The sequence below is a fragment of the Protomyctophum bolini genome, assembly GCF_963924005.1.
Source record: "Protomyctophum bolini genome assembly, chromosome: 9".
Taxonomy (NCBI): Eukaryota; Metazoa; Chordata; class Actinopteri; order Myctophiformes; family Myctophidae; genus Protomyctophum; species Protomyctophum bolini.
Genome location: NC_137870.1, coordinates 24156139 through 24182847, shown reverse-complemented (window position 1 = coordinate 24182847; position 26709 = coordinate 24156139). Strand labels below are relative to the sequence as shown.

At 42.4% G+C, this 26709-nt stretch overlaps 1 protein-coding gene across 2 annotated transcripts in view; it reads left to right on the top strand.

The window, feature by feature from the left end:
* The window catches only part of LOC308321155 (leucine-rich repeat and fibronectin type III domain-containing protein 1-like protein), a gene marked incomplete at its 5' end in the record, with an annotated part of 56863 nt that extends 33258 nt beyond the window's left edge, over positions 1–23605 (top strand). Inside the window, 5 exons of one of the 2 annotated variants that reach the window (XM_080771988.1) lie at positions 6578–6761; positions 9681–9903; positions 10626–10906; positions 19514–19552; positions 22046–23605. In XM_080771988.1, coding sequence (XP_080628114.1) covers positions 6578–6761; positions 9681–9903; positions 10626–10747 — 529 coding nt within the window. In that variant the 3' untranslated portion in view covers positions 10748–10906; positions 19514–19552; positions 22046–23605. The remainder of the gene's footprint in view (positions 1–6577; positions 6762–9680; positions 9904–10625; positions 10907–19513; positions 19553–22045) is intronic. The other variant, XM_080771989.1, reaches the window with a different exon arrangement.
* Between the last annotated feature and the right edge of the window lie 3104 nt (positions 23606–26709).

Sequence of the window (26709 nt, the reverse complement as noted above, 5' to 3'; positions counted from 1 at the left end):
GTCTGTCTCCGTCCGTATCTCTTCCTCTCTCTGCATGTATATATTAATTTATATTCCCACATGTGTTGCACGCTCTTTCTCTCTCTCGCTCGCGCGTGTGTGCGTGTGATCCCATTATATTGTGTACACAACAGGCACACACACACACACACACACATTTTACTGACCCATACAGTCAGGAATAATGACGACACTCCCTTCATCTCTATCCGTACATATCTGACCATCAGCCCTTAATCGCTCTAGTCTCTCCTCCACCAGCTGCTCTTTATCCTCCACTGGTTTTCTCCACCCTTAGCCTTGTTCCTCCTTACTTTCATCTTCCTGTCTCCTCTTTGAAGATGCCTCTGTACTCAAATGTTTTATCTAAGTAAAAACTATTGGTGTCAAAATGTACCTAAAACGTACCAACAGTAAAAGTACTCATTATTTAGAATCAAGTTTTCAAGTGTAGACACATCTTTTGAAAATAGCAGATATACAAGCTCACAGTGTGTCGCGATCGATGCCAAGATGTATATAGGGCTGATGTGCATTGTTAATGTATGTTTGTAATAATAATCCAAATCTACAAAGTAACTAACTTAAATGTGAGTCTGAGATGTATAGTGGAGTAGGAGTAAAAGTATTAGAAATTGGAAATACTCAAGTAAGTACTAATTTGAAAATGTCAAGTGGGCCCAGATAAAGGCTGAGAACCCCCCCCCCCCCCTCTCTCTCTCTCTCTCTAAATAGCATCTTCTAAATTCTACATGCCTACATTGTAATATTCTGATTGAGAATCGCCATTCACAATTATTGGGCTCATAATGACTCATTCAGTTATTCGCGATGTTGACCACATCCAGCTGTGTCTCATGTACAGTATAATTAACCCTCATGTGTATATCAGTCTTGTTTCCCCAGTCAGTCCTTGTTGAGTCATTGTATCCTGTCAACCTGTTTCAGCCTGTTTAAGTTGTTCATATACACCTGTCTTCTGTATTAAAACACCAATTAATGGGTTTTGAACACTACTATGCCTGGCTGTCTATAGCGTTTGGGTTCTTACCTCAACTACACGCAACAGCATGTCTCTCTGCCCTTGGTTTCCTTTCTTTCTACACTGAACTATAGTAAAGCTTAACATGCCAAAAATAAATATTTAAAAATATAATCTATAATAATTCAGCACACTGTTCACCTCTGAACATATTGGAAATATTGCCCTTTTGCTGGGACGGGCGTGCCCTGGATACAATCATACCGGACATGTTTGTTCAGAGGAAGGACTTTTCAATAATGCATGCATGTGAATGAGTTACAGCCTGCAGGCATTTCTACCTGTGGAGGTGTAATAATCAATATGAAAAACAAGCCAAGAGTGATGCAGCATTTTCTCTACAATCACGTCTTACTTCAGCTTTCAGACTGCCTGTTTCTCCTACACTGTCTCTCTCTCAGCTTTCTTTATGTCTGTCTCTCCCACAGACCCCATTTCCACCGGTTGGTTCCCAATGGGAACTGGTTCAGTTCTTTTTGGTTCTTAGTCCATGAGACAGAGCTCCAAAATTGGTGGGAAAAACTAGACCTATATAAATTGTGTATAGGATCAATACAAGTAAATTAATACATGATAACCCTTCCTAGGTAGTAGCTTTTTCATATTTTCTATTATTTTGCACATTTTCCTACATAATGCCTCATTTGCATATTTAAAAATGTAAAATTTGTAATACAATAAAATAAATCATTGTCTTCGTGTAAGTAATCAATTGGGGAAGTGTCATGGTGATAACAATCTAATATAGGTATGTTTTTGCCCACTCAATTCATAATTAACGTTTTGGAGCTCTGGCTCATGGACTAAGAACCAAAAAGAACTGAACTGGTTCCCATTGGGAACCAACCGGTGGAAATGGGGCCACAGTGTCTCCCTCTTCGCTTTCCTGCTGTTCGTCTCTCCTACACTGTCTCCCTCTCAGCTTTCTGGTGACTCATGCTGCCTTAGTAATACCGTGTTTTTTCAAACACCTTTTTCATTTATTTACTGTACGTTAATAACTCGCAATCTAAATCATCCCGTCTAATTATAAAAAAATATCCTGTGTTAGACGGCCCTCCGCTGTCCAGTCGCTCGCCGCGATAGATTTATTCTTACCGTGTCGAATGCATGGAGAGTGTTTTGGCTACATCTAGCTGCTACAGCCACATCCTTTAGAGTGTTTTGGCTACATCTAGCTGCTACAGCCACATCCTTTAGAGTGTTTTGGCTACATCTAGCTGCTACAGCCACATCTGGAACAACATCCGCTCCGTCGGTAAAAGTGCTCCGTTGCTATAAATGGACTGGGCGCTATAATTGAATGGATTAAATAACCCTTTAAAGTGTATAGGAAAATTAATATCAAATCACCGGAGAGACGGGTGACAGCCGGAATGTAGTCGGCACCCGGGCGAGCAGTGTGGGTTAGCGCCCTAGCCGGTGTCCTCCGTGAGGAGGAAGCCCAACAAACCTCGGTGAGGCCTTTAGGAGGGCCATTATAAGTGATCACTCCTGAATGAAATGCCTGGTGCTGGGAGTCTGGTGCAACGCACAGGTCCTGGGCCTTGTGAGAGCAGGAGTGGACCTGGTGAGACGTAGGAGGGGCCCGGACAGGACCCCTCAACCCACAGAGCCTAGTCCTTCCACGCGCCAGAATCTGGTTCTCCCAGTCCAAGCAGAGTAGTTCCGGAGCAACGGATTGTGTGGCCTTGCTCATTCCCTGATGGACTGATCGAGGGTAGCTACTGGGACGTAAGTCGGGATTTGATCAACCCCGGCTGGGTCGCCTGAGTGAGGGGTATGATGTTGGCAGACCCGAAACCCTGTTGACCTCAGGATTGTGGGATAGGAACTTTTTATTTTATTTTACATTAAACCACATTAAACCACAGTTGACGCCATGGGTGTGCTTCAGAGTATGAAGAAGACAACAACCATGCTGAAGCTGGCAGATCTTCAAGATGCATATACAACAACCGCATCAAAGCAATGATGGCTGGCTATGATGAGGGACGCATTGGCTTTGATCGGTATATGGATCAGTCATTAAAGAATAAGACTCGACAGAAGAGAGCAACTAGAATACGAAATCCACCCAGAGATGAAGCTCACCATGTCCATCAAGGAACTCCTATCTGCATCGACTAAGAGGAAGCTGAATGCGTGTTAGTTAGTCCAGGGACTGCTTGAGTATTTCTCAAGGGACAACTCTTCCTGCAGTCTTAGACTGCACACCATCTGTGTGCCATGCATGCGTGCTGTCGCCAAGCAGCGATATGTATGCATGCGATGCACCTCCTGCTGATAGGTAAATGGTAAATGGGCACTTTATGTAAAGGCACTTTACATAAATTGTGCATTACATTCACATTCACACACATTCATATACCAATGGCGGCGGAAACCATGCAAGGCACCAACCATCACATCAGGAGCAAGGGTTCAGAGTCTTGCACAAGGACACTAACTCTGGGGGAGCCCGGGTTCGAACTGGCAACCTTGTGGTTACCATCCGGCCACTCTACCCCTGAACCACCGCCGCCCCCACTTTATAGGTAGAAGGAATAAAGTGGGTTGTACTATTGACACGGTCACCAGGGGTTATAAAGGTGCTGCACAACCAAACCCATGGAGGCACGGGGCACTCCTGTCCAGAGGAGGATCAATGTTTACGAGGATGCAATCACTGCCACACTTGCAGATTCAAATTCTGCGGAAACTTATAGCATCATACATCATTTCGCTTGAATAACGGTCTGGCAATATTCACGTAAAAGGATTGCTTATCTACATATCTATCTCTATCTATCTATAAGAACATAAGCTCCTTCGGGGGTAGAGTATTGGTTTGAGATTGAAATGGAAGAACCAAAGTTATATGGAAGCAGTCAGTCAAATGTTGTATTATATCCTATAAGGAATATATCAATAAGGTTTGAGGATTTACAGTCAGGACCCAAAGTTCCCAAAGAGGAATTTTGTCTTGGATAATAAGGTGTGTGTGTGTCCTCTGATACACTGATCCTCTGCTTCAGCATCTCTCTCTCTCTCTCTCTCTCTCTCTGCCCCCTCACTCCTACTTCATTTCTCTTTTTCTAATCATTATTTCCTATCTTCTACTCTCCTCTCCTCTGCTCTCTTCCCCTCTGCTCTCCTCCATTCTCCTCTCCTCTGTTACTGTACTTCTTCTTCCCTCTCACATTACCAGTAGTGTATCTCTGTCTTTCATGCTCTCTTTCACTTCTCCGTCACCTGTACTCCGCCCCGCCGCCCACCCCGTCTCTCCTCAAATCAGGCGGAATAGTAATTGAATTGTCTGCCGCTCAACCACAAGGGCACAATCGGCTGGAGCAACAAAAAAAAAGAAAACGTTTTGCAGTTCTCAAAATGTCTCCACAGCCTTTTGTGCAAATTACTTTTCTGCCTGCCGTGGTTGAGAGCAAACGCACGCACAAGCCCCGTGACACGCAAGCTGCCTACTTTCAGACGGCTTCATCTCCAGAAACACGACGAGCCAGGAAAGCTCATTTCTCGGTACGAGTGCATGGGAGTGGAAACACAAGTAGCTAACAACTTCACATCTGCCCTTTCACTGGAGGGCTTCGAGGACACGCTCCAACAGCTCTCGAGCAAAAGTACTGGAGCAAGGTGCTAGACTTTTGGAGTGAGTGAGTGAGTGTGTGTGTGTGTGTGGGCACAAACACAAACAGAGCCACGAGATAGAAAACCCATTGGACTAAACCAAATTATAAAACAGCAAAGGGAAAACTATCTGACACATTGGAAAGAAGCAACACAAAAGCAGAGTAAACTAGAATGCTATCTGGCCCTAAACAGAGAATACACAGTGGCAGAATACCTGAGCACCGTGACCGACCCAAAACAAAGAAAAATCTTAACTAGGTACAGACTCAGTGAGCACAGTCTCGCGATCGAGAAAGGCCGTCATAGGCAGACCTGTATCCCGAGAGAAGACAGACTATGCACCCACTGCACACTAAACGAAGTGGAAACCGAGCTACACTTCCTAACCATCTGTCCATTGTACCAAGACATCAGAGACACATACTTCCCACAGATTACAACCACACACGGAGATTTTGAAAACATGACCAATGACAAAAAACTCCCATATCTGCTGGGCGAAGTACAACAATGTGCAAACACAGCAGCAAGATTTGTGAGTTGCTGTGATAGGAGAAGGATATCAAATGGAACACAACCACCCTAAAGACTAATAATTGTGTATATTCCTGCACTATACCTGCATCGAGTTATCTTGGTACACAGAAGTTGATCTATTGAAGATTCTGACCTTCAAAGTACATAATTTTTTGTTTTGATTGTATTGCTGTATTGTTGTATTGTTCTTTCTGCTTTGGCAATGTAAACGTATGTTTTCTCATGCCAATAAAGCCCTTGAATTGTGTGTGTGTGTGTGTGTGTGTGTGTGTGTGTGTGTGTGTGTGTGTGTATGAGTGCATGCGTGCGTGCAGTGCTATTATCTATCTATCTATCTATCTAATCTTCTCCTGATTTTTTTGTTCTCATCTCATCTGCATTGCTCGTCTCTCTCCCTTCTCTCAATCGTTTTCTCCTTTTGTGTGCTAGCTAGCACTACCATAGACCCTGGCTCCTGAGCCTGTTTTCTGATGTGAGAAGTGGTCCAATGCCCCCGTCCCCAGAACATTGCACTTTCTGCAATGTAAATTTTTTTGTCATGTTACTCATAATTTGTTTATACTTGCAGCAGATAAACAAGGAAGCTGGGGGGAGAAGCCGGATAATTATTGCAACGCTTTTCTGTCTGCGTGTCTGTGTGTGTATTCATCTCTGTAAATGTGTAGACCAGGGTGCACACTTCCAGGGCATCTTGGTTAATTCATTGAATGGTTATGGTACAAGTCATGTCATGGCGAGTCAAGTCAATACACGGTATATAATGGCATGGCATGGCATGGCATGGCTGCTATATACCGGCCACTCTACCCCTCACGCGTCACTGACGCCCCTGAGCATTTCCACATTGCAGTATTGATACTTTTAGTCAGAGTTATCTAATAGAAGATTTACGATATTGAGGGGGCAGACAACGAGCGCCCGAGTGCTGTTCATACAGCCTGAACTGAGACAAGCTGGAGTTGGAAATACATTGTTTTCAACAAGGGCAGTGCAAATAAGAGCTATTGTAAGCATGTGTGCAACATGCCAACTGTTTTAAAGTAGTGTACAGTAACAACTAAAGTCTCTTTAATGTTTATGTTGTACTATCACTACAAAACAATCTAAAATAAAGGGATTTAAGATCATTAAAGCTGGGCTGTTGCCTGAGTCCAATGCATTTCTGCCTACTTCCGACTGCCGACTTGTCCCAGTTGGTTGTCCCCATTCTCAATAGAAGTCTACTGTATGTAGAGGAGCCGCTGCCTAACTCTCTCTGCTTTTAGTTCAGTAACAAATGTGAGTACTTCTTCCACCATTTGTTCTGTTGTTTTCTCTTATCTCTCGTCTTCATCACTACCCCCCCACCCCCCACCTCCTTTCCCCGTCCAGGATGATCCCGGCCAATCACAAGTACTTCCTGCTGAGCGACCTGGCGTCGTCCAGGGATTATGAGCTGTGTGTGTTGGCTGTGTACGACGACGGTGTCACGGCTCTGACCGGGACCAAGCTGGTCGGCTGTGTGTCCTTCAGCACAGAAGCAGAGTATGGACGCTGTCACTCCATACGAGACCAGGTCAGTTTGCGTGAGTGTGGGTGTGTGTGTGTGTGTGTGTGTGTGTGTGTGTGTGTGTGTGTGTGTGTGTGCGTGCATGAGTGCGTGCATGACTGCGTGCGTGCGCACTGGCATGGCTAATATCACTGCGCAGATATTATTCTGGGTGTGGAAGATTAATTTCCAAGGGGCGGTTACAAACAGATTCCAATGTTACAGCAAAAAAGTCTCACTTTGAATTGTGAGCTCTGATTGGTCACCCACAACTCTGGGGTGAGCGAAATGTAATTCAATTCAAATCAAAGGGCTTTATTGGCATGGCAAAACATACATTGCCAAAGCAAAAAGTGGAACAATACAATCAAAACCAAATGTATGTACATGTATGTACATGTACAATATGTATAATATCGCCAATAAATCAATTTCTATGTACTAAGATCACTCGTAGCAGATAGTGGAGGAATACAATACAAGGATTAATCTTTAGGGTGGTTGTGTTCCACTTGATATCCTTCTCCTACAGCAGCTCATGAATCTTGCTGCTGTGTTTGCACATTGTTGTACTTCGTCCAGCAGATATGGGAGTGTTTTGTCATTATCATTAGTCATGTTTTCAAAATCTGTGGGAAGTATGAGTCTCTGATGTCTTGGTACAGTGGACAGATAAAAAATGTATCTCAGTTTCCACTTAATTTTGTGTGCCGTGGGTGCATAGTGTCTTACTGTCTTCTCTTGGGAGACAGGTCTGCCTATGACGGCCTTTCTTGATCGCAAGACTGCATGTGCTCACTGATCACAAGACTGCATGTGCTCACTGATCACAAGACTGCATGTGCTCACTGATCGCAAGACTGTGGTCACTGAGTCTGTACCTAATTCACACCAGGGACCGTTCCGGGTCCCCCCCTAGTCTGGAGAAAGCTTAGCCCCCCCTAAGCCCCCCTCCCCACAAACTTCAATGTAAACCAAAATTAATTTGCCCCCGCATTAAATAGCCAGCTCCCGATACACCTATTGTCACAATTTTCTGGAGCCATCGCTGATTCATGGATTTTTTCCCTTTGGCAGGTTAGTCTGGTTTCCAGGCTAGTGTGTGTGTGCGTTTGCGCGTGTTGTACACATACGTTTCTGTAGCCTATAGCTGTCTGTTCTTTGAAGAACTACATTGTTTGCGCTCTTTTCACTCTACTTATGCGACCATTTGTTTTTGCACTTGTAAGTCGCTAAGAGCGTCTGCTAAAATGCCTAAATTGTGTGTGGTTGCACTGGTTGCAATTGCATGCACTCCTGTCACTAGTCTCCAGTGATGGAGTGATTTATACGGAATAGGTAGTATAAACTGGGGCACTCGGGTCACTTGATGACAATGAATTGACAATTCGTGTGCTTTTGAGCTAAAGAGATCTCCCATTGATTGTCGAGATCCTCAGGCATTGAGTTGATGTGGCATTCCTGATGCAGGCATGTCAGCAATATTCCCTATACAATGTGCAACTGACAGCCATATCTATAACAAGCAAACATAATGTATAACATCCATCCTTTTTTAGGTGATCCATAGGACATGGGTTTTCAAATGGTGTTCCACCACATTCAAGGTCAATACAAATGTGAAGGAGAAAGCCTAAAAACCCTCCAGGCTAAAGAAGTGACATTCTCCAGGCATGTTTGTACATTCATAGTATAAATACTACCGGTACATAACATGCAGATCTAAAACATTAGAAGACAGATATCATACAGAGAGAGAGAGGCGATAGCTCCTCCTATGTCCAGCTTTTTATTATTAATTGTATTTATTTATTATTTTTATTTGGTGTGTTAATGTAGCACCCAGCCAAGACCCAACCCACAACAGCCGTGCCAATCGGTAGGTTGCGCGTTGGTCTGGCGAGTGGCAGTCCCGGGTTCAATCCTCGCTTCCGCGTAATTCTATACACTAACATAAACTTTATCCTACACAAACATTTGAGTGTTCGTGTAAACACAAACATTGCAGGCGAAGATGAGGACGCAAATTCTGATTGGCCGGAATGAGATGAGGTACCGGTATGATGATGAGCCCCCATTCCAAAGCGCCAGTGCTCAGACATAGTCTGCTGCTTTTCACCCTCAGGTGTTTTACTGGTAGATTATCGTGATTATGGTAAGCTCACCTAGGACACACAGCCAGAATTGTGCAAAATAAAATGCTAGCACCAGGTGTACTTTGTGTCAAGACTTGCAAAGCCCATTAATTGCTCTGCCGATATAATCATTATCGTTTAAGTCATCCAACTAGAGGCCTGTACTTCTTGGGTGCTCTTAAATGTGAATTGAATTTGTATTGATATAGCACTAGGTGACTGAAATTGATCACCCGGATGCACGTAAATGTTAAAAAGCTGAATCCTTATAGTGTTAATGTACTGTATATGGATTTGGGGGCACAATGGTGCAGACTGTAGCACTCACCTCACAGCTAGAAGGCGCTGGGTTCAGACTGTAGCACTCGCCTCACAGCTAGAAGGCCCTGGGTTTGATTTCCACCGGGGGCGATGTGGGCGCTGGGGGGCGTGTCCTGTCAGATGATAAGAAGCGGCCTGCCTGCTCACTCCTCATGCATTGAAGGAAGCATGAGCTCAGTTTGGGGATCTCCCAGGTTGGCAGAGGGAGAGTAGCGCCCAGCTTAGGCAATTGGTACCGGGTGAAAAATGGGTTACAAAATCGTGGGATAAAAATGTACTCAAAGAATGTAACTCAAAGAATGTATGAATTCTGAGAGTTAAATTAAATTAACACAACCTTCACCAGGTGTTAGCTATTACAAATGTTGATTAGTCTTCTTTCTCCCTGTCCTAATCCTCAACCCTTTCGATCCGCCACCACCTTCCACTCATCACCCTTCAACCACCACCAATCACAATCCATTAACCACCACCACCACCCACCCCACAGTTCCTGGGTGGCACCATGATCATCATCATCGGCGGGATCATCGTGGCCTCGGTGCTGGTGTTCATCTTCATCCTGCTGATGAAGTACAAGCTCCACAGTAACCACTACAAGCAGAAGGCTGTGGCGCGCCACGCCAACGTCTGCTCCCAGACCAACGGAGGGGGAGGGGGAGGGGGAGGGGGGGTGTTAGCTCTCCCTCCCTCCTCCTCTTCAGGAGGCCAAGGTAACAACACCAGCAGTGGTGGAAGAAGTATACTCCACCACAATATTACAAGTACTCTGTTACAGTAAAGGAACTGTGTTCAAAATGTTTCTTGAGTAAAATTGTACAATTTTATTTTGTTGCATCAACATATACTTAAAGTACCAAAAGTAAATGTACTAAAATGTTTGAAAATGGCAGATCTACAAGTCCAAGTACAAGCTCATAAATGAGCTTGTACTAGATTGGCTATTTTCAAATAGCCTAGGTATAAAATAGGGTTAATGTGGTTAATGTATGTTTTATAATATAATAATTATATCTGCAAAGTAACTAACATTTTCAAATAATTGTAGTGGAGTAAAAGTACAATATTTGCCTCTGAGATGTAGCGTAGGAGTAAAGGTATTGCAAATGTGATATACTCCAGTAAAAGTAAAACTACATTGTAAATAAGTACAGCATTGTAGGGCTATATTATATACTTTTAAAGTGTGTAGGGTGTGTTCAAATAGTGTTAAAAATGTTTGATAAATAGTATAGAGATCATAAGGAAATTCCAATAAGGCACTCCAGTGGCTTACAAAATATTAGACGTTAGTTATTACATCAATTGTAATTACTCTGTGAATAATTCGTAATACTATATAGTATACCAATATTGGTCAAATGCAGTGATTTTCTCCAATGTCAGAGGAGATATATTAGTCCAATAGTGTGACCTCTTCGTGTTCTGCTTCTAGGGGGAGGTTCCAGTAAAAACACTCAAGCGTCATCAGCGGAGGGCATGGCCGGGTCTTCTCTCCGAGGGACAACGGTAGTGGACTTAAACCACAGCCACGACGACGACACCATCTCCCAATAACACACAAGCAACTGTCCGTCAGAACAACAAACATGCATTTCTATAAGCCCAAACCAACGCCCGCCAACACACCCAAACACACACCCCTTGTTTATTTGATTTCTTGCCGGTTCTTGGAGCCAATCGTCGCCTTATACCGAAGACGGGCTCCTGTTATCGGTGAGTACAGCTTCTACCAATCACTCTGTGTGTGGTAGGGGGTGGTGTACAGGCTTCTACCAATCACTCTGGGTGTGGTAGGGGGCGGGGGTGGTGTACAGTTGTACTTTTTGTATTTTGACACACTCTGTAGATGCTTCCTGAATTAGCCAAGCAGCAAGTGTGAATAGTGTGACTTTGACAGATCTGTCTTTGTGAATGTGCGAGTCAGTGAATACTAATGAATAATGAATTGTATTTGCAGTGACTTTCTAGAGCATGCACAAGAACCCTCAAAAGTGTATGAGCTCAGATTAGACTAGAAGAGATAACTGAAAACTTAGGCTGATAACACTCAATTAAAAATATAATCTGTTTGAATCAGGATGACTCACTGATCCCACGATATAGCTGCACACAGTACGACTGTTAATTTAACAGTAAAAAATTGTGTCAGAGAGACTTGACGGCTGGGCTGTCAGCAGCCAGAGGGGTATCAGACAGATGGTTAGATTTCTGATTGTGAGACTATGACCAGCCTGAGAACATGGTGGGGGAGGCTAATGGAAATTAAAGAACATTTCTGCCAAGAGAGAGAGAGAGAGAGAGAGAGAGAGAGAGAGAGAGAGAGAGAGAGAGAGAGAGAGAGAGAGAGATGGTCTCACAGACAGACAGACAGACAGACAGACACTGGAAACACTGCACTGTGAGAGACAGAGAGACAGAAACACAGTGAACATGGACTAATGGACAACCATTCACCTGGATAACATGCATGCAGGCATGAACACGCACACAAACAAGCTTACACACATAAGCACACACATGCACATGTCATGTGCTGCATACATACACACAGTAACATGCAATGTGCATGATGCAGAGACACAAGTAAACACGAGCACGAATAAGTGTACACATAATGTGCACACATCACATGCATAACCAGACAGTGGCTTTGTGGTTAGAGTGTCCGCCCTGAAACTGGGAGGTCAGGGTTCGATCCCTGGCCGGGTCATACCAAAGACTGTAAAAATGGGACCCAATGCCTCCCTGCTTGGCACCCAGCCCACGGGCGGACAGACAGACAGACAGACAGACAGACAGACAGACAGACAGACAGAGTTTAGTAAAGCATGCAGAGGAAACACAGTCACTCTGCATGACTGAACACTGGAAACACTGCACTGTGAGAGACAGAGAGACAGAAACACAGCGAACATGCACTAATGGACAACCATTCACCTGGATAACATGCATTCAGTCACGAACACACACACAAACAAGCTAAGACACAAATAAGCACACACATGCACATGTACTGCATACACACAGTAACATGCAATGTGCATGTTGCAGAGAGACACAAGTTAACACGAGCACACCTAAGTGTACACATCACACGCATATCCAACTTCACACAAACATGGATTATGCAAATGCAGTTTGAATACTGACTGGAGGGTTCACAAATATTGGGTCACATGCACGAATACACACACAGCTGGGTGTCTGCTGGTACATTCTGCTTCTTTTTTTTCTTCCTTTTTTTTCGGGGCCAGCTAAATATCTACTTGACTTATGACTCCCCACACAGAATTAAAATTTAGGCTAAGTTTCTGCTCTGAAAGTTGATGTTTCTTTTTCTGTGTTACAATTTAGCACACATCTCACTGAGTGCCAAATAACAGATTTATGTTGGGTCTCCGCATTTTATGGCTTGGATTCCCCATCGAGGATGTCACTGGTAGGCAGGTTTCCGAACTGTCACAGACCAAGTAGACAGACACAGTATGGTGCGATGTTAAAATGAGCATTAGTGAGACTGAGAACCAATAATGGCGATACCGCCGATACGTTGAAACTGGGTGAATTGGTCCTTTCAATACAGCAGAACTTTATGGACTGCATGTGCTCCAGTGAGCTGTGCTTTATGAGTCCATGTCTAGCCAGCCACAATGGAATGAATCCATTACATTTGTCAACAATCTTTTGAATATAGTGTTTTGTGTTGTTTTTGCCACGGCACTGCTGGGTCGTTGTCATGGATATCATGAGCAACCTTGTGGCTGCTGAATGAGGAACAAAACAGAAATGCTTTCATAATGTAGTCTGCTCTCCCAGACATGCATCCACCTTACAAAACTCTATTCAAATTCACTCTATTCATAATGTAGTCTGCTCTCCCAGACATGCATCCACCTTACAAAACTCTATTCAAATTCACTCTATTCATAATGTAGTCTGCTCTCCCAGACATGCATCCACCTTACAAAACTCTATTCAAATTCACTCTATTCATAATGTAGTCTGCTCTCCCAGACATGCATCCACCTTACAAAACTCTATTCAAATTCACTCTATTCATAATGTAGTCTGCTCTCCCAGACATGCATCCACCTTACAAAACTCTATTCAAATTCACTCTATTCATAATGTAGTCTGCTCTCCCAGACATGCATCCACCTTACAAAACTCTATTCAAATTCACTCTATTCATAATGTAGTCTGCTCTCCCAGACATGCATCCACCTTACAAAACTCTATTCAAATTCACTCTATTCATAATGTAGTCTGCTCTCCCAGACATGCATCCACCTTACAAAACTCTATTCAAATTCCAGTTGCCGTCATTGACTGAACGAATAGCTTTCCAGTCAACTGAATTAATATATAGCTATAGCATCAGGCGCTTTTGGCACTTTGATTCTAACAATTTCACGGTAACAATTGGATGGTAAAAACTAGTCTTTATAATGTAATATGAAAACACAATTGGGTGTACTAAAAGGAATTTATTGCCATTGTTGACTATCCTGGAACCAAATTATGATGACGTTATGATGACGTCCTCCGGTGACGTTCAGGACTAGGCCAGATCACAGATGATCTTTACGTCATTTCCACGACATCTTCACCAGTTGAAATAATATAGCTTATTCTGGGCCAACTTAAGCCATATCAACTAGTTTTGATATGACTTGACTTAACCTTCTTACTGGATAAGCTTAATAACATCTTATTGTGCATTGGGCCAAGATTTCGCGACTTTTTGAATGACAATAGAAATATGTGCGATATGACCACAATGTCACAAAATGTCTCATTTTCAAGCTGCAAGTCTTTCATTCAATCATTATTATGATTCTAGCATTTTCCATTGTTTACTAATATGCATTTTAATACACCTTGGTTTCACTGTTCACTGAAACCAAGGTGTACTAAAATGCTTATTAGTAAACAATGGAAAATGCTAGAATCATAATAATTTTTTCATTGTAAAGTACAGACTTGCAGCTTTAAAATGAGACATTTCATGACATTGTGGTCATATCTCACATTTTTTGATTGCCATTCAAAAAGTCGCCAATGCTGGCCAATGCCCCATTTCTTAATTTGTCATTTTAATGCAAAAAGAAAGATCTGCGGTCTAAATAATATGGTTTGCCAATACTTGGCATGTGTAGTGAAATACCCTTGATATCCACGTCAATAATAACGCCATTGGCCTTAAAGGGGTTAAGTTGATCTGGCCACAATCGGACTCTCTCTGATTCACCCAGGGACATCCGTCTTAGTGAGCAGAATTTATGTTGGTTGAAATCAGGTGATATTTCGTGATATTTCATGGGCGAGATCTGATATTCTTGGTTTGACTTGATCTCGCCCCAATCGAGACGTCACTAATTCGTCCAGGTCTTAACCGTGCTTGCTTGGCATTGATTGGTAGGTGAGACTATTGAAGTGGATGAGACACTGACCTACAGTACCAGTAGGTTTTTGTGTCACCATGGGTTGATAATGGCATACTGTTTTGACCACGACGGAGGCACGGCTTTCACCCCATTTTCTTAGTTGGGGCAAATGCGCTCCCCACACCATTAATTATAGATAGATACTGTGCCTATCGGGTTGCAACTCGGACGGGGCTGGGTCGGCCTAAAGCTAACTTCACAACGTTCGCCATGGCAACTCGCTCGCTTTAGCACTGTAGTAGCTTTCGTTTCTTCAAGTTCGCTTGAGACGGTGTCCCTCAGTAGCCGTCATCAACCTACAGAATGGACCTACTGAGATATTGGTAGGTCAGTAGACGGCTACTTAGACCATGCAATGGTCTGATTAAACATGATAATGTCCCATTCAGTGGATGATAGCATTGGAATGGGGTGAGTCAGGGCCCTGTTTTACATGAAGCCCATTTGTGAAAAACCCAGCCTCTCTACCGATGAACAAGAGGAGTTATTAGGAGGAGTCAGTTGTGTGTCTTGCCCTTCACACACACACACACACACACACACACACACACACACACACACACACACCCACACACACCCAACAGACTACTACTGTAACAGCACAGCAGCCAAAAAGATACAAACTTAAAAGTGAATGTGCAGTGCAAACTTGTCGGTTATGTCTTTTATGAAAGCTTCATAGCTACAGTGCATATTCGCATGAATTGCTTCGGGCCTTGTGATGATCAGAACCATCACACAATGAGTGCAGCTCTTAATAAGTAACACTCGCTTGAGATCGGCTCAGGACGCCGATGGGAGCGCTTCATAATACGACAATTATTAGTCGATTCGGCAGCGACTCCCTGTTCACCTGTTGTCATCACATTCACATGCTTGTTGAGAGAGTTAGGGAACACCTCGGTGCCCTGGTTCGACATTCATGAAGAAATCATTCTAGTAGAGAATTTTGCAATCAATGGTTGGATGTTTGAGTCTGCATATCCCGGTGGCATTCTCTTCCTCCCCTCCCTGTTGACGATGTGAAAAGTATATTGAATACTTGAGAGGGGAATATTTAAGTGGGCCACGTAGGAGCAAAACAAACACAAGAGACCTTTCTCGTGCTTTATCGTTCTGTGTGTGTGAGGGGGCACACACACACACACACACACACACACACACACACCTCTCTATCTCTCTCTCTCTCTCTCTCTCTCTCTCTCTCTCTCTCTCTCCCTCTCTATCTCTCTCTCATCGATCTGCACCCCGTCCTTCACACTCTGCTACACACTCGCCTGTTGCCTCTCCCCTCCCCTCCTGTCCTACAGTCATCCGTTTGATTTTAATGAGTTGTTTTGTTTGGATCTTCCCGCCCCTCTCCTTTCTTTTTTTCAGTTCAAGGTCCTTTTGCAAGTCTCCTTAGCTCCGCTCCATCTCGTTTGATGTTTGCCGCTATAGGCTCTGCTCTCGGAGAGACAGGCTAACATATCTAATAAAACCCCAGATGATTTTTCACTCATCTGCACCAGTGATGTGCTATTTCATTCCATCTTTTCTTTACCTGTTCATGTGATCGATTGTTTTAGAGAATAGAAGGCAATAAACCCCCAGAAGCTATATCTCAGTACTTCCAAGGGATGAGGCTAAGTCTCGGGGCTACACTCAGATAAAGGTCGATTGATGGACTTTTAGGGCCCCCTGAGGAGACCTGAGGTGAAAGACCGACAGCTGCAGATATTGTAGTATAGACAGACTATGGAAAAGATGAGAGGGGACGGTGTAAGAGACAGACAGTAGGACATCTGAACCTGGAGTATGAATGAGCCTTTAGTATTTACTGTCAATGCTAGAGCTGATCACGAGAAAGTGGCATGAATCCAAATATATGATAACACCCCTCTGACTGGCAAATGTTCCTCACCTGACGAGCGTACTCGCTGGTCGAAGCGTGGTGAGTTGCACATCAAAGTTTCCTTGTAGCAGCCGCTGTACTGTACAGTATGTGCAGACTTGTTTCATTATTGCTATGAATACGAAATTAAAATACTGTTGAAAATCAGTGAAGTGCTCTTTTAGCTCTCTGTCCCTTTCACGTACGCACGCCATGCATGCACACACACGCAAGCGCGCGCAAGCACGCACACACAAGCATGCACGCACGCACACACACACACACACACACACACACACACACACACACACACACACACACACACACACACATGCACACACACAGGGACGGACATGTGCACAATGTTTTCCCATTGAAGCAATTGTGTCCGCCCCCACTGGTCTCCAGATTGTTTGTTTTGGGTTTAATATCTGCTGTGCGTGTGCACACACACGCGCACACGCACAAACAACAATCTCTCGTCACCAGCTGCCACTCCCACTCAAATGCACTGAAGTGGTGTTGGCTGGCCTGCATGGTTCACTGCTCACTGAAATACCATCCATCAACAACACACGCACGTACGCACGCATGCATGCACACACGCACAAGTACACATTTGCAAACTTAAACACATTTTCACATGTGCATACAAACACATTAATGGGCATTTAAACACACAATTAATTATAGATAACATACTCACATAATCAACATTATGTACCCATACCCATACAATTGCACCACCGCAACTTGCAAAGTCTATACATACTAACCTCAGATTGAGTGCCGCTTGCACTGAACGCACACACGCACGCACGCACGCACGCACGCACGCACGCACGCACGCACGCACGCACGCACGCACGCACGCACGCACGCACGCACGCACGCACGCACGCACACACGCACACACACACACACGCACACACACAGATTCCTTCTATGAGATATGGGGCACTGGGGTCCTGTTCAATGTGTTTTATTGTGTAACAGACTACCACAGCCTTTAGTCAACAGTTTGACCGTATGTATTATTGTGTAACAGACTACCACGACAGGACATATTATACATTAAGTTTTCCTCCCAATAGTGGTGTCCTGCAGTTGGGGCACAGCACCACAGCACCATCTGGTGGCCAATCTTGAGAGGTGGTGCTGCTGTAAATGAGCCATGGTTAGGGTGAGGTCACAGTGGTGGAAAAAAGTACTCCAATTTTTTTAGTTAGTTAGTTTGTTTATTTGTCTTGTTCATGGTTTATCCCAGCATTATTAATTACAGAAAAAAATATTTACATAATACAATTGACCGAAAAGTAAAGGGCTAAAGCCGAAGCTTATTATTAAAGTCTGAGGATATACTGTACAATTTTCATTTTCCTGTAGTTTCGTTTTCATAAATGTTGCATGTAATATTCCATTACTTACATTATTATGCTATGGCATTTCATCAGACATGAAAGAAAACAGCAAATTCGACAGTTGTGATACAAATGTGACCCACCATGAATGGGAGACAGTCATTGGATAATTATTCATTTTCGTTTTTTCCCATGTCATTTTAAAGCAGGGAATCATATAGCTTCAAATTGTCGCGTTCAAATTGTCAGTTTGACCCACCAGTTTTGGAGATATGGCTTATAGAGTAGGCTAATGTCTTGCGGAAAACAGAGAATAGAGAAAACAGGCTCTAGTTCTATGGACTCTAGCATTACACCTAGCTACATGTCGATTTCAGCCCTGACATTTATTTCAGACATGCTCTAGTCTACTACACTTATGTGAACAGTCGCTGTGGTATTAACTCATATTGGATTAAAAAATAAATAAATTCAGTTTTTCTCCTCTGGTGAAAAGCTGGAGGTTGCACAATGACAGGCTCTCAGTCAAATCTGGTCACAAATGTTGGTGTTGAGTCTTAATATCTGCCACATTTCACTTTCACATTATTATCTCTCCTCACGATCCAAACAGCTGATCAAGTGAAAGATACCATCTCAATCCGGCCAGTCTCTTCTTTAGTTCTCTGTACTTCACCCAGTGTAAGTTAAGAGGAAGCTTCCTCTTCCTCTGGATTTTGCAATGTTCAGAAATGAAAAACATTTATTTTGGCTAACCACTTGAACCCTAACCCCTATTTTCGCTATTTGTCATACAAAAAGTATAAAGGGCTTAAGTGGTTAAGATAGAATATGTCACACCTCCCGTTTTTCTTTCACAAATTGAACCCTGGAAACGCATCGTTCTTGAGAGACTAGACACAAAGTGACAGAGAAACAAGCAACGAGGCAATTAATAGCAAGACCGAGGCACAGAGAGCAGCAGACAGACAGGTATAAACAGTCTCACAGAGAGCAGCAGACAGACAGGTATAAACAGACCGAGGCACAGAGAGCAGCAGACAGACGGGTATAAACAGACCGAGGCACAGAGAGCAGCAGACAGACAGGTATAAACAGACCGAGGCACAGAGAGCAGCAGACAGACAGGTATAAACAGACCGAGGCACAGAGAGCAGCAGACAGACAGGTATAAACAGACCGAGGCACATAGAGCAGCAGACAGACAGGTATAAACAGTCTCACAGAGAGCAGCAGACAGACAGGTATAAACAGTCTCACAGAGAGCAGCAGACAGACGGGCATAAACAGTCTCACAGAGAGCAGCAGACAGACAGGTATAAACAGTCTCACAGAGAGCAGCAGACAGACAGGTATAAACAGTCGCAGCTGAACAAATAAGTGGAGAGAGAGAGTAGTCACTGAGTCACTGAGCCCCGAGAGGGAGAAAAGACACAGAGGGATAGAAAACTGAATCTCAGGGATAGAGGTAGGGATTGGAGATTAATCAATGGAAGAGAGTAGAGAGCTAAGACAAAACATAAAATAACACTATCCATCTGTCGATTTAACTGGGAAAACTGCATCTATTCTACATCACTATCTACTAAAGCTGTGTAAAGTGTGTTGTTGATGTTCCGTTCTCTCGTCTATATTCCAGATTCACACACATCATTCAGCACCACAACTCCAGGAAGAGGTGAGGCACAAACAAACAGGAACAGTTTTAACGTGGGTTTTGAGTTGACATATGATAATTTTGGAAATATTTGAACTTTCCCCTTACCCACAAGATCGGTATCGGCCGATTATGAGGTCCCAAAAAACCTGATCGGAGCGCCCCTATTTTTGAACTCAACAGAATCACTTGGAGAGAGGAAACGACATGAGAAAAAGAAAGAGATTGACAAGCGGTTAGACTCTAGAGAGATATATATATATATATATATATATATATATATATATAGTCTAAAGAAAGGTTAGTAAGTGAGGGAGAGAATGAGTGGGGTTGAAAGATCAGGAAGCAGGACGAGACAGCTATTATGAAGCCCGGAGTCTGGCTGGGTCTTAAAGTGCTCCGTAAATATCCCCCTGCCTTGGTAAACAACATTATTCCTCTTTATTGGCCTGTCATCCGATCGCGTGAACCCCCACAGTATGTAAATGTGTGTCACTCGCTGCCTTATGTAAGCTTCATCAGCAAGCCTTACATAACGTAAGCATTCTCATCTGCTCTTTTCTGCTTCCCTGGCCGTCATGCAATCTGCATCGTCCTGCAGGTCTGCATGATGCTTCTCTTCTCTTCTCTTCTCTTCTCTTCTCTTCTCTTACACAGTGCCAGACATCTTCCTTTCAAATACATTATACATCCAGAAAGCAATTTTTTCAGCACTGGTGCACATGATTGGAACACAGTGCATAACAAACTGATATTTACCCCACCCCAGACTGGAGTGAATGGCTCCCCTCCAGACAGCCTCAAGAGAAAATAAATGTATTTTTTATTTGTTTATTCAGATAGGAGAGTGTAGAGAAACCGAGAGCAGAGAGAGGAGAGGCAAGCTTGACGTGACATGAGGAGAGTTCTAACTGAGGTCCACATATAGTAGCTTTAGGAGCACAATCTGCGCACTTACATAAGAGCTATAGACACCTAAAGTAGAGGCTAAAAGCTCTCACAGATTGCTGTCATTAATAATATCACTATCTATCACATACTAAACGACCAAAGCAGAGCGGAAAACAGTGATGATCACAGTTCACAGAATTACTTTCTCCCCACAGGGAATCCCAGTGGGGTTATAGTAACCCCGGTACCCTTTTGTTTGCCGGGGCAGTTCCTCCTGTGATAAACAAGTGATCACCTAGTCGTTGCCCATGTATTAACCAATTTCAACTCGATATCCCAATTCTGGGCTTATTATAGGCAAAATAATTCCCTAAATTGTCCCAATTATATATTTTTAATAAAGAACATTAGTCATAGATATGCTATGTTCCATAAAATAAAATCATATACAATACGTAAAATAATTGTAAACAAGACTTTGGCGCAGTAATACCAATAGATGCAGTTTAGGTGTGTGTTTTAGTATTTGATAAAAGGATTCCATTCAGAACATAACTATCCCTTTTATGAAGGGATCTTAATCCAGAGCATCAGCCTTGGCTGTCTTGATGTTGTTTCTTAAGACTGTGAGTCTGCACCCGGCCGTCATTCCTTAAACCAGTGATTTTCAAGCTTGTCAGGGTGGGTCCCCAAATATTTGGCAACACACTTAACACAGGGTCCTTGGGTAGGTGTTCGGATGAATTTCATCCGGGTTTAGTGATAGTAAAACTCTTTTTTCTTTTTTTTTACTGGACCCAGGAATGTCCCAGGCATGGGTGGACCAAAGGATAAGTTCCCAGCTCCATTATTATTATTTGTTTTCTTCTTTTTGTAATATTACCAAAAAATTTCCCCCCAGTTTTATTTTATTTTTTTATGTTGAGATATTAAAGAAGAGTACCTCAAATTGCCATGTATTGCTGTAGCCCAGCGGTTCCCAAACCTTTTTGCCCAGGCACCCCCTGTTACCTCCCGACCTAGCTGACCCCCCCCCCCCCCCCCACACACACACACACACACACATGGAACTATAAATTGCATAATACATTTCATATTTATCCACATATATGCGCATATGAACCTGAATATGGCATATATATGCAGCATATAGGCTATACTCTGCATACACTTCCCATATATTGGCATAATATGTTAATATATTAAAAATAAAACCATAGCACCACCATTAGCCTTTTCATGTTGCGCACCCCTAGAAGGCGCCCACGCACCACAAGGGGTGCACGCACCACAGTTTGGGCTACAGTGTAGTGGCAGCCTATACTTCAATATAGTCGGGGTTGTGGAGTGGGAAATTTGATATAGACTATATAGTCTTTTTTATTAGGGCACATTTTTATTAGGGCACATTTGGGACATTTGCCCAAATATCCCCAAAATGTGCTGACCTCATCAAATTTGTGATGACGTTTTTTAGCCCAAGGAGTGTTTTTGCTGCATGTCTCTCCCCATCTCTCTCCCTCTTTCCTGTCCAGATTCACTGTAACTGTCAATAAAGGCACAAAAGCCTATAACAAATCATTAAAAAAACAAACCTAAAACCTTCTCTCTCCTCTCGTCCAGGTGAACTGCATTGCCCTGACGGTCTCCTTGAATGATGTCCGCAGGGAGCAGCACATCACTCACGTTCTGCACCAGGCGGGATGTCATTTAACCCTCGTTATATGCAATCTGACCCAAGACGTCTTGGAACCCATACGGCATCAGTACAGTCAGTAGAACTGCACCCGTCGAATAGACGTTTTGGGGGAGTTCAGACATTTGAATCTAGGGCCTTGGGGAATCTCTGTCCTGTGGAGCTAAGGATATGGAGGGCCTTCAATACCTTGTATGGAAAATCAGAATACTCTGATGGAGTTAGGTCCCTCAGCTGAGGAGCTCTGGATCTTTTAGAGGGACATCGTTGCCTGATGTGGACTTGCGTTCGGACCACTGTTCCACTGGAAATATCGCCATTCTGGATAATTATTTGGGATTACCCACTTTTTTTTATGTCCCCAGACTCTCTTGGATGTGGTTTGGGCTTGGTAATTGTTGGCAGCATCGCTCCCCTCTCTCTCTATCTCGCCCCAAAATACGGTCACATGCCAAAGGACTACTTACATACACAATAACCAGTGATTTATTAACACATGGGAAGAACTCAGACTTCCAAGACACGTGTAAATCTCCTGACTGTGAGAATGGTAGTTTCTCTTGAGGGCCGTGGATTGAAACAAACTAGCACAATTTCAGCGTCTTGTCTCAAAGCACCAATAACTACTAACTGTTGCACAAAACAGAGAACTATTTTGGGCACTTTAGTCGTCTGTCTAACTGTTGCACAAAACAGAGAACTATGTTGGGCACTTTAGTCGTCTGTTTTCATTTCAATTCTTTCCCTATTTTACTCTGTACTGTCGTCTCTCCCTCTCTCTCTCTCTCTCTCTCTCTCTCTCTCTCTCTCTCTCTCTCTCTCTCTCTCTCTCTCTCTCTCTCTCTCTCTCTCTCTCTCTCTCTCTCTCTCTCTCTCTCTCTCTCTCTCTCTCTCTCTCTCTCTCTATGATCCCCGCTCATTTTCTTGGACAATTGAATAGTATACTCTCCAGTATTACCAATCTAAATCGTCCCAGTTTGGACGTTTTGGGTGATGTTGAAATAACCAGTGTGTTTGCGTCAATGGTGGATTGATTCACTTTATGTCAGATTATTAAAAAACAGAGGAATAAAAAGAAAAAAAAATGTTAATAAAAACTAGGGGTTCCCCGGACGGACAATTCGACACAGATCTCGATGCACACAATTCCGCCTTCCGCGTTTGGCGGTTAAAAATGATTATTTCTGCTGGATTCTAGGCGGTGTAATGACTGTGAAACGTCAGAATTCAATAAGTGTTACATGGTTTTGAGATTAAAAAATAAACGGAAAAAGAGAACTTCCGCCGTTGTCCCCAGACCCGACCCCCCCACCCCCTTCTTTGCTGTTTGACAGTGTCTGTGTTTGTATGTGACATACACCTTACAGTCCTCAGTGGTTTGATACCCATAATTTACTTTGAGTATAACGAAAACAAACGACCACACTAAGAAGGAAAATAATAATAATACGATGACAATGTGCAAGATGGGGGTTTTATGCTTTCATAGGAGCAATTATGTGGATTTATAATGAAATAAAAAGTATTTTTCTTGAAGAATAACTGTTTGCCGTGTTATTCAGTTGAGTGAATTAACTTAATTGTCTAGGATTTCTTCTGTTGGCATCTTTAAATACCATACATGGGCTATAACCCATCGTTTTTGTCATTTTGTCATTTTTTTCAAATCTTCAAAAATGATGAAAAACTGCGCGCTATAGTATGCCGTACGATATGGGATATAGCCCACGGTCCAAAATGATGAGAAACGAGGCTAACTTTTTTTTCCAAAATTTCAAAAAACATGGGCTATAACCCATCGTTTTTGTCATTTCGTCATTTTTTTCAAATCTTCAAAAATGATGAAAAACTGCGCGCTATAGTATGCCGTACGATATGGGCTATAGCCCACGGTCCAAAATGATGAGAAACGAGGCTAACTTTTTTTTTCAAAATTTCAAAAAACATGGGCTATAACCGATCGTTTTTGTCATTTTGTCATTTTTTTCAAATCTTCAAAAATGATGAAAAACTGCGCGCTATAGTATGCCGTACGATATGGGCTATAGCCCACGGTCCAAAATGATGAGAAACGAGGCTAACTTTTTTTTCCAAAATTAAAAAAAACATGGGCTATAACCCATCGTTTTTGTCATTTCGTCATTTTTTTCAAATCTTCAAAAATGATGAAAAACTGCGCGCTATAGTATGCCGTACGATATGGGCTATAGCCCACGGTCCAAAATGATGAGAAAAGAGGCTAACTTTTTTTTTCAAAATTTCAAAAAACATGGGCTATAACCCATCGTTTTTGTCATTTTGTCATTTTTTTCAAATCTTCAAAAATGATGAAAAACTGCGCGCTATAGTATGCCGTACGATATGGGCTATAGCCCACGGTCCAAAATGATGAGAAACGAGGCTAACTTTTTTTTTCAAAATTTCAAAAAACATGGGCTATAACCCATCGTTTTTGTCATTTCGTCATTTTTTTCAAATCTTCAAAAATGATGAAAAAATGCGCGCTATAGTATGCCGTACGATATGGGCTATAGCCCACGGTCCAAAATGATGAGAAACGAGGCTAACTTTTTTTTTCAAAATTTCAAAAAACATGGGCTATAACCCATCGTTTTTGTCATTTTGTCATTTTTTTCAAATCTTCAAAAATGATGAAAAACTGCGCGCTATAGTATGCCGTACGATATGGGCTATAGCCCACGGTCCCAAATGATGAGAAACGAGGCTAACTTTTTTTTTCAAAATTTCAAAAAACATGGGCTATAACCCATCGTTTTTGTCAAATTGCGGAATTGAGGAAATTGAGGAAATGGTAATTGCGGAATTTGCGGAAATGGAAATTGTGGAAATTGCGGAAATTGCAGATTCTTTTTTTCATTTTTTCATTTTTTTCAAATCCTCAAAAATGATGAAAAACGGCGCGCTATAGTATGCCGTACGATATGGGCTATAGCCCACGGTCCAAAATGATGAGAAACGAGGCTAACTTTTTTTTTCAAAATTTCAAAAAACATGGGCTATAACCCATCGTTTTTGTCATTTCGTCATTTTTTTCAAATCTTCAAAAATGATGAAAAACTGCGCGCTATAGTATGCCGTACGATATGGGCTATAGCCCACGGTCCAAAATGATGAGAAACGAGGCTAACTTTTTTTTTCAAAATTTCAAAAAACATGGGCTATAACCCATCGTTTTTGTCATTTCGTCATTTTTTTCAAATCTTCAAAAATGATGAAAAACTGCGCGCTATAGTATGCCGTACGATATGGGCTATAGCCCACGGTCCAAAATGATGAGAAACGAGGCTAACTTTTTTTTTCAAAATTTCAAAAAACATGGGCTATAACCCATCGTTTTTGTCATTTTGTCATTTTTTTCAAATCTTCAAAAATGATGAAAAACTGCGCGCTATAGTATGCCGTACGATATGGGCTATAGCCCACGGTCCAAAATGATGAGAAACGAGGCTAACTTTTTTTTTCAAAATTTCAAAAAACATGGGCTATAACCCATCGTTTTTGTCATTTTGTCATTTTTTTCAAATCTTCAAAAATGATGAAAAACTGCGCGCTATAGTATGCCGTACGATATGGGCTATAGCCCACGGTCCAAAATGATGAGAAACGAGGCTAACTTTTTTTTTCAAAATTTCAAAAAACATGGGCTATAACCCATCGTTTTTGTCATTTCGTCATTTTTTTCAAATCTTCAAAAATGATGAAAAACTGCGCGCTATAGTATGTCGTACGATATGGGCTATAGCCCACGGTCCAAAATGATGAGAAACGAGGCTAACTTTTTGTTTCAAAATTTCAAAAAACATGGGCTATAACCCATCGTTTTTGTCAAATTGCGGAATTGCGGAAATTGAGGAAATTGAGGAAATGGTAATTGCGGAATTTGCGGAAATGGAAATTGTGGAAATTGCGGATTCTTTTTTTCATTTTTTCATTTTTTTCAAATCCTCAAAAATGATGAAAAACGGCGCGCTATAGTATGCCGTACGATATGGGCTATAGCCCACGGTCCAAAATGATGAGAAACGAGGCTAACTTTTTTTTTCAAAATTTCAAAAAACATGGGCTATAACCCATCGTTTTTGTCATTTCGTCATTTTTTTCAAATCTTCAAAAATGATGAAAAACTGCGCGCTATAGTATGCCGTACGATATGGGCTATAGCCCACGGTCCAAAATGATGAGAAACGAGGCTAACTTTTTTTTTCAAAATTTCAAAAAACATGGGCTATAACCCATCGTTTTTGTCATTTCGTCATTTTTTTCAAATCTTCAAAAATGATGAAAAACTGCGCGCTATAGTATGCCGTACGATATGGGCTATAGCCCACGGTCCAAAATGATGAGAAACGAGGCTAACTTTTTTTTTCAAAATTTCAAAAAACATGGGCTATAACCCATCGTTTTTGTCATTTCGTCATTTTTTTCAAATCTTCAAAAATGATGAAAAACTGCGCGCTATAGTATGTCGTACGATATGGGCTATAGCCCACGGTCCAAAATGATGAGAAACGAGGCTAACTTTTTTTTTCAAAATTTCAAAAAACATGGGCTATAACCCATCGTTTTTGTC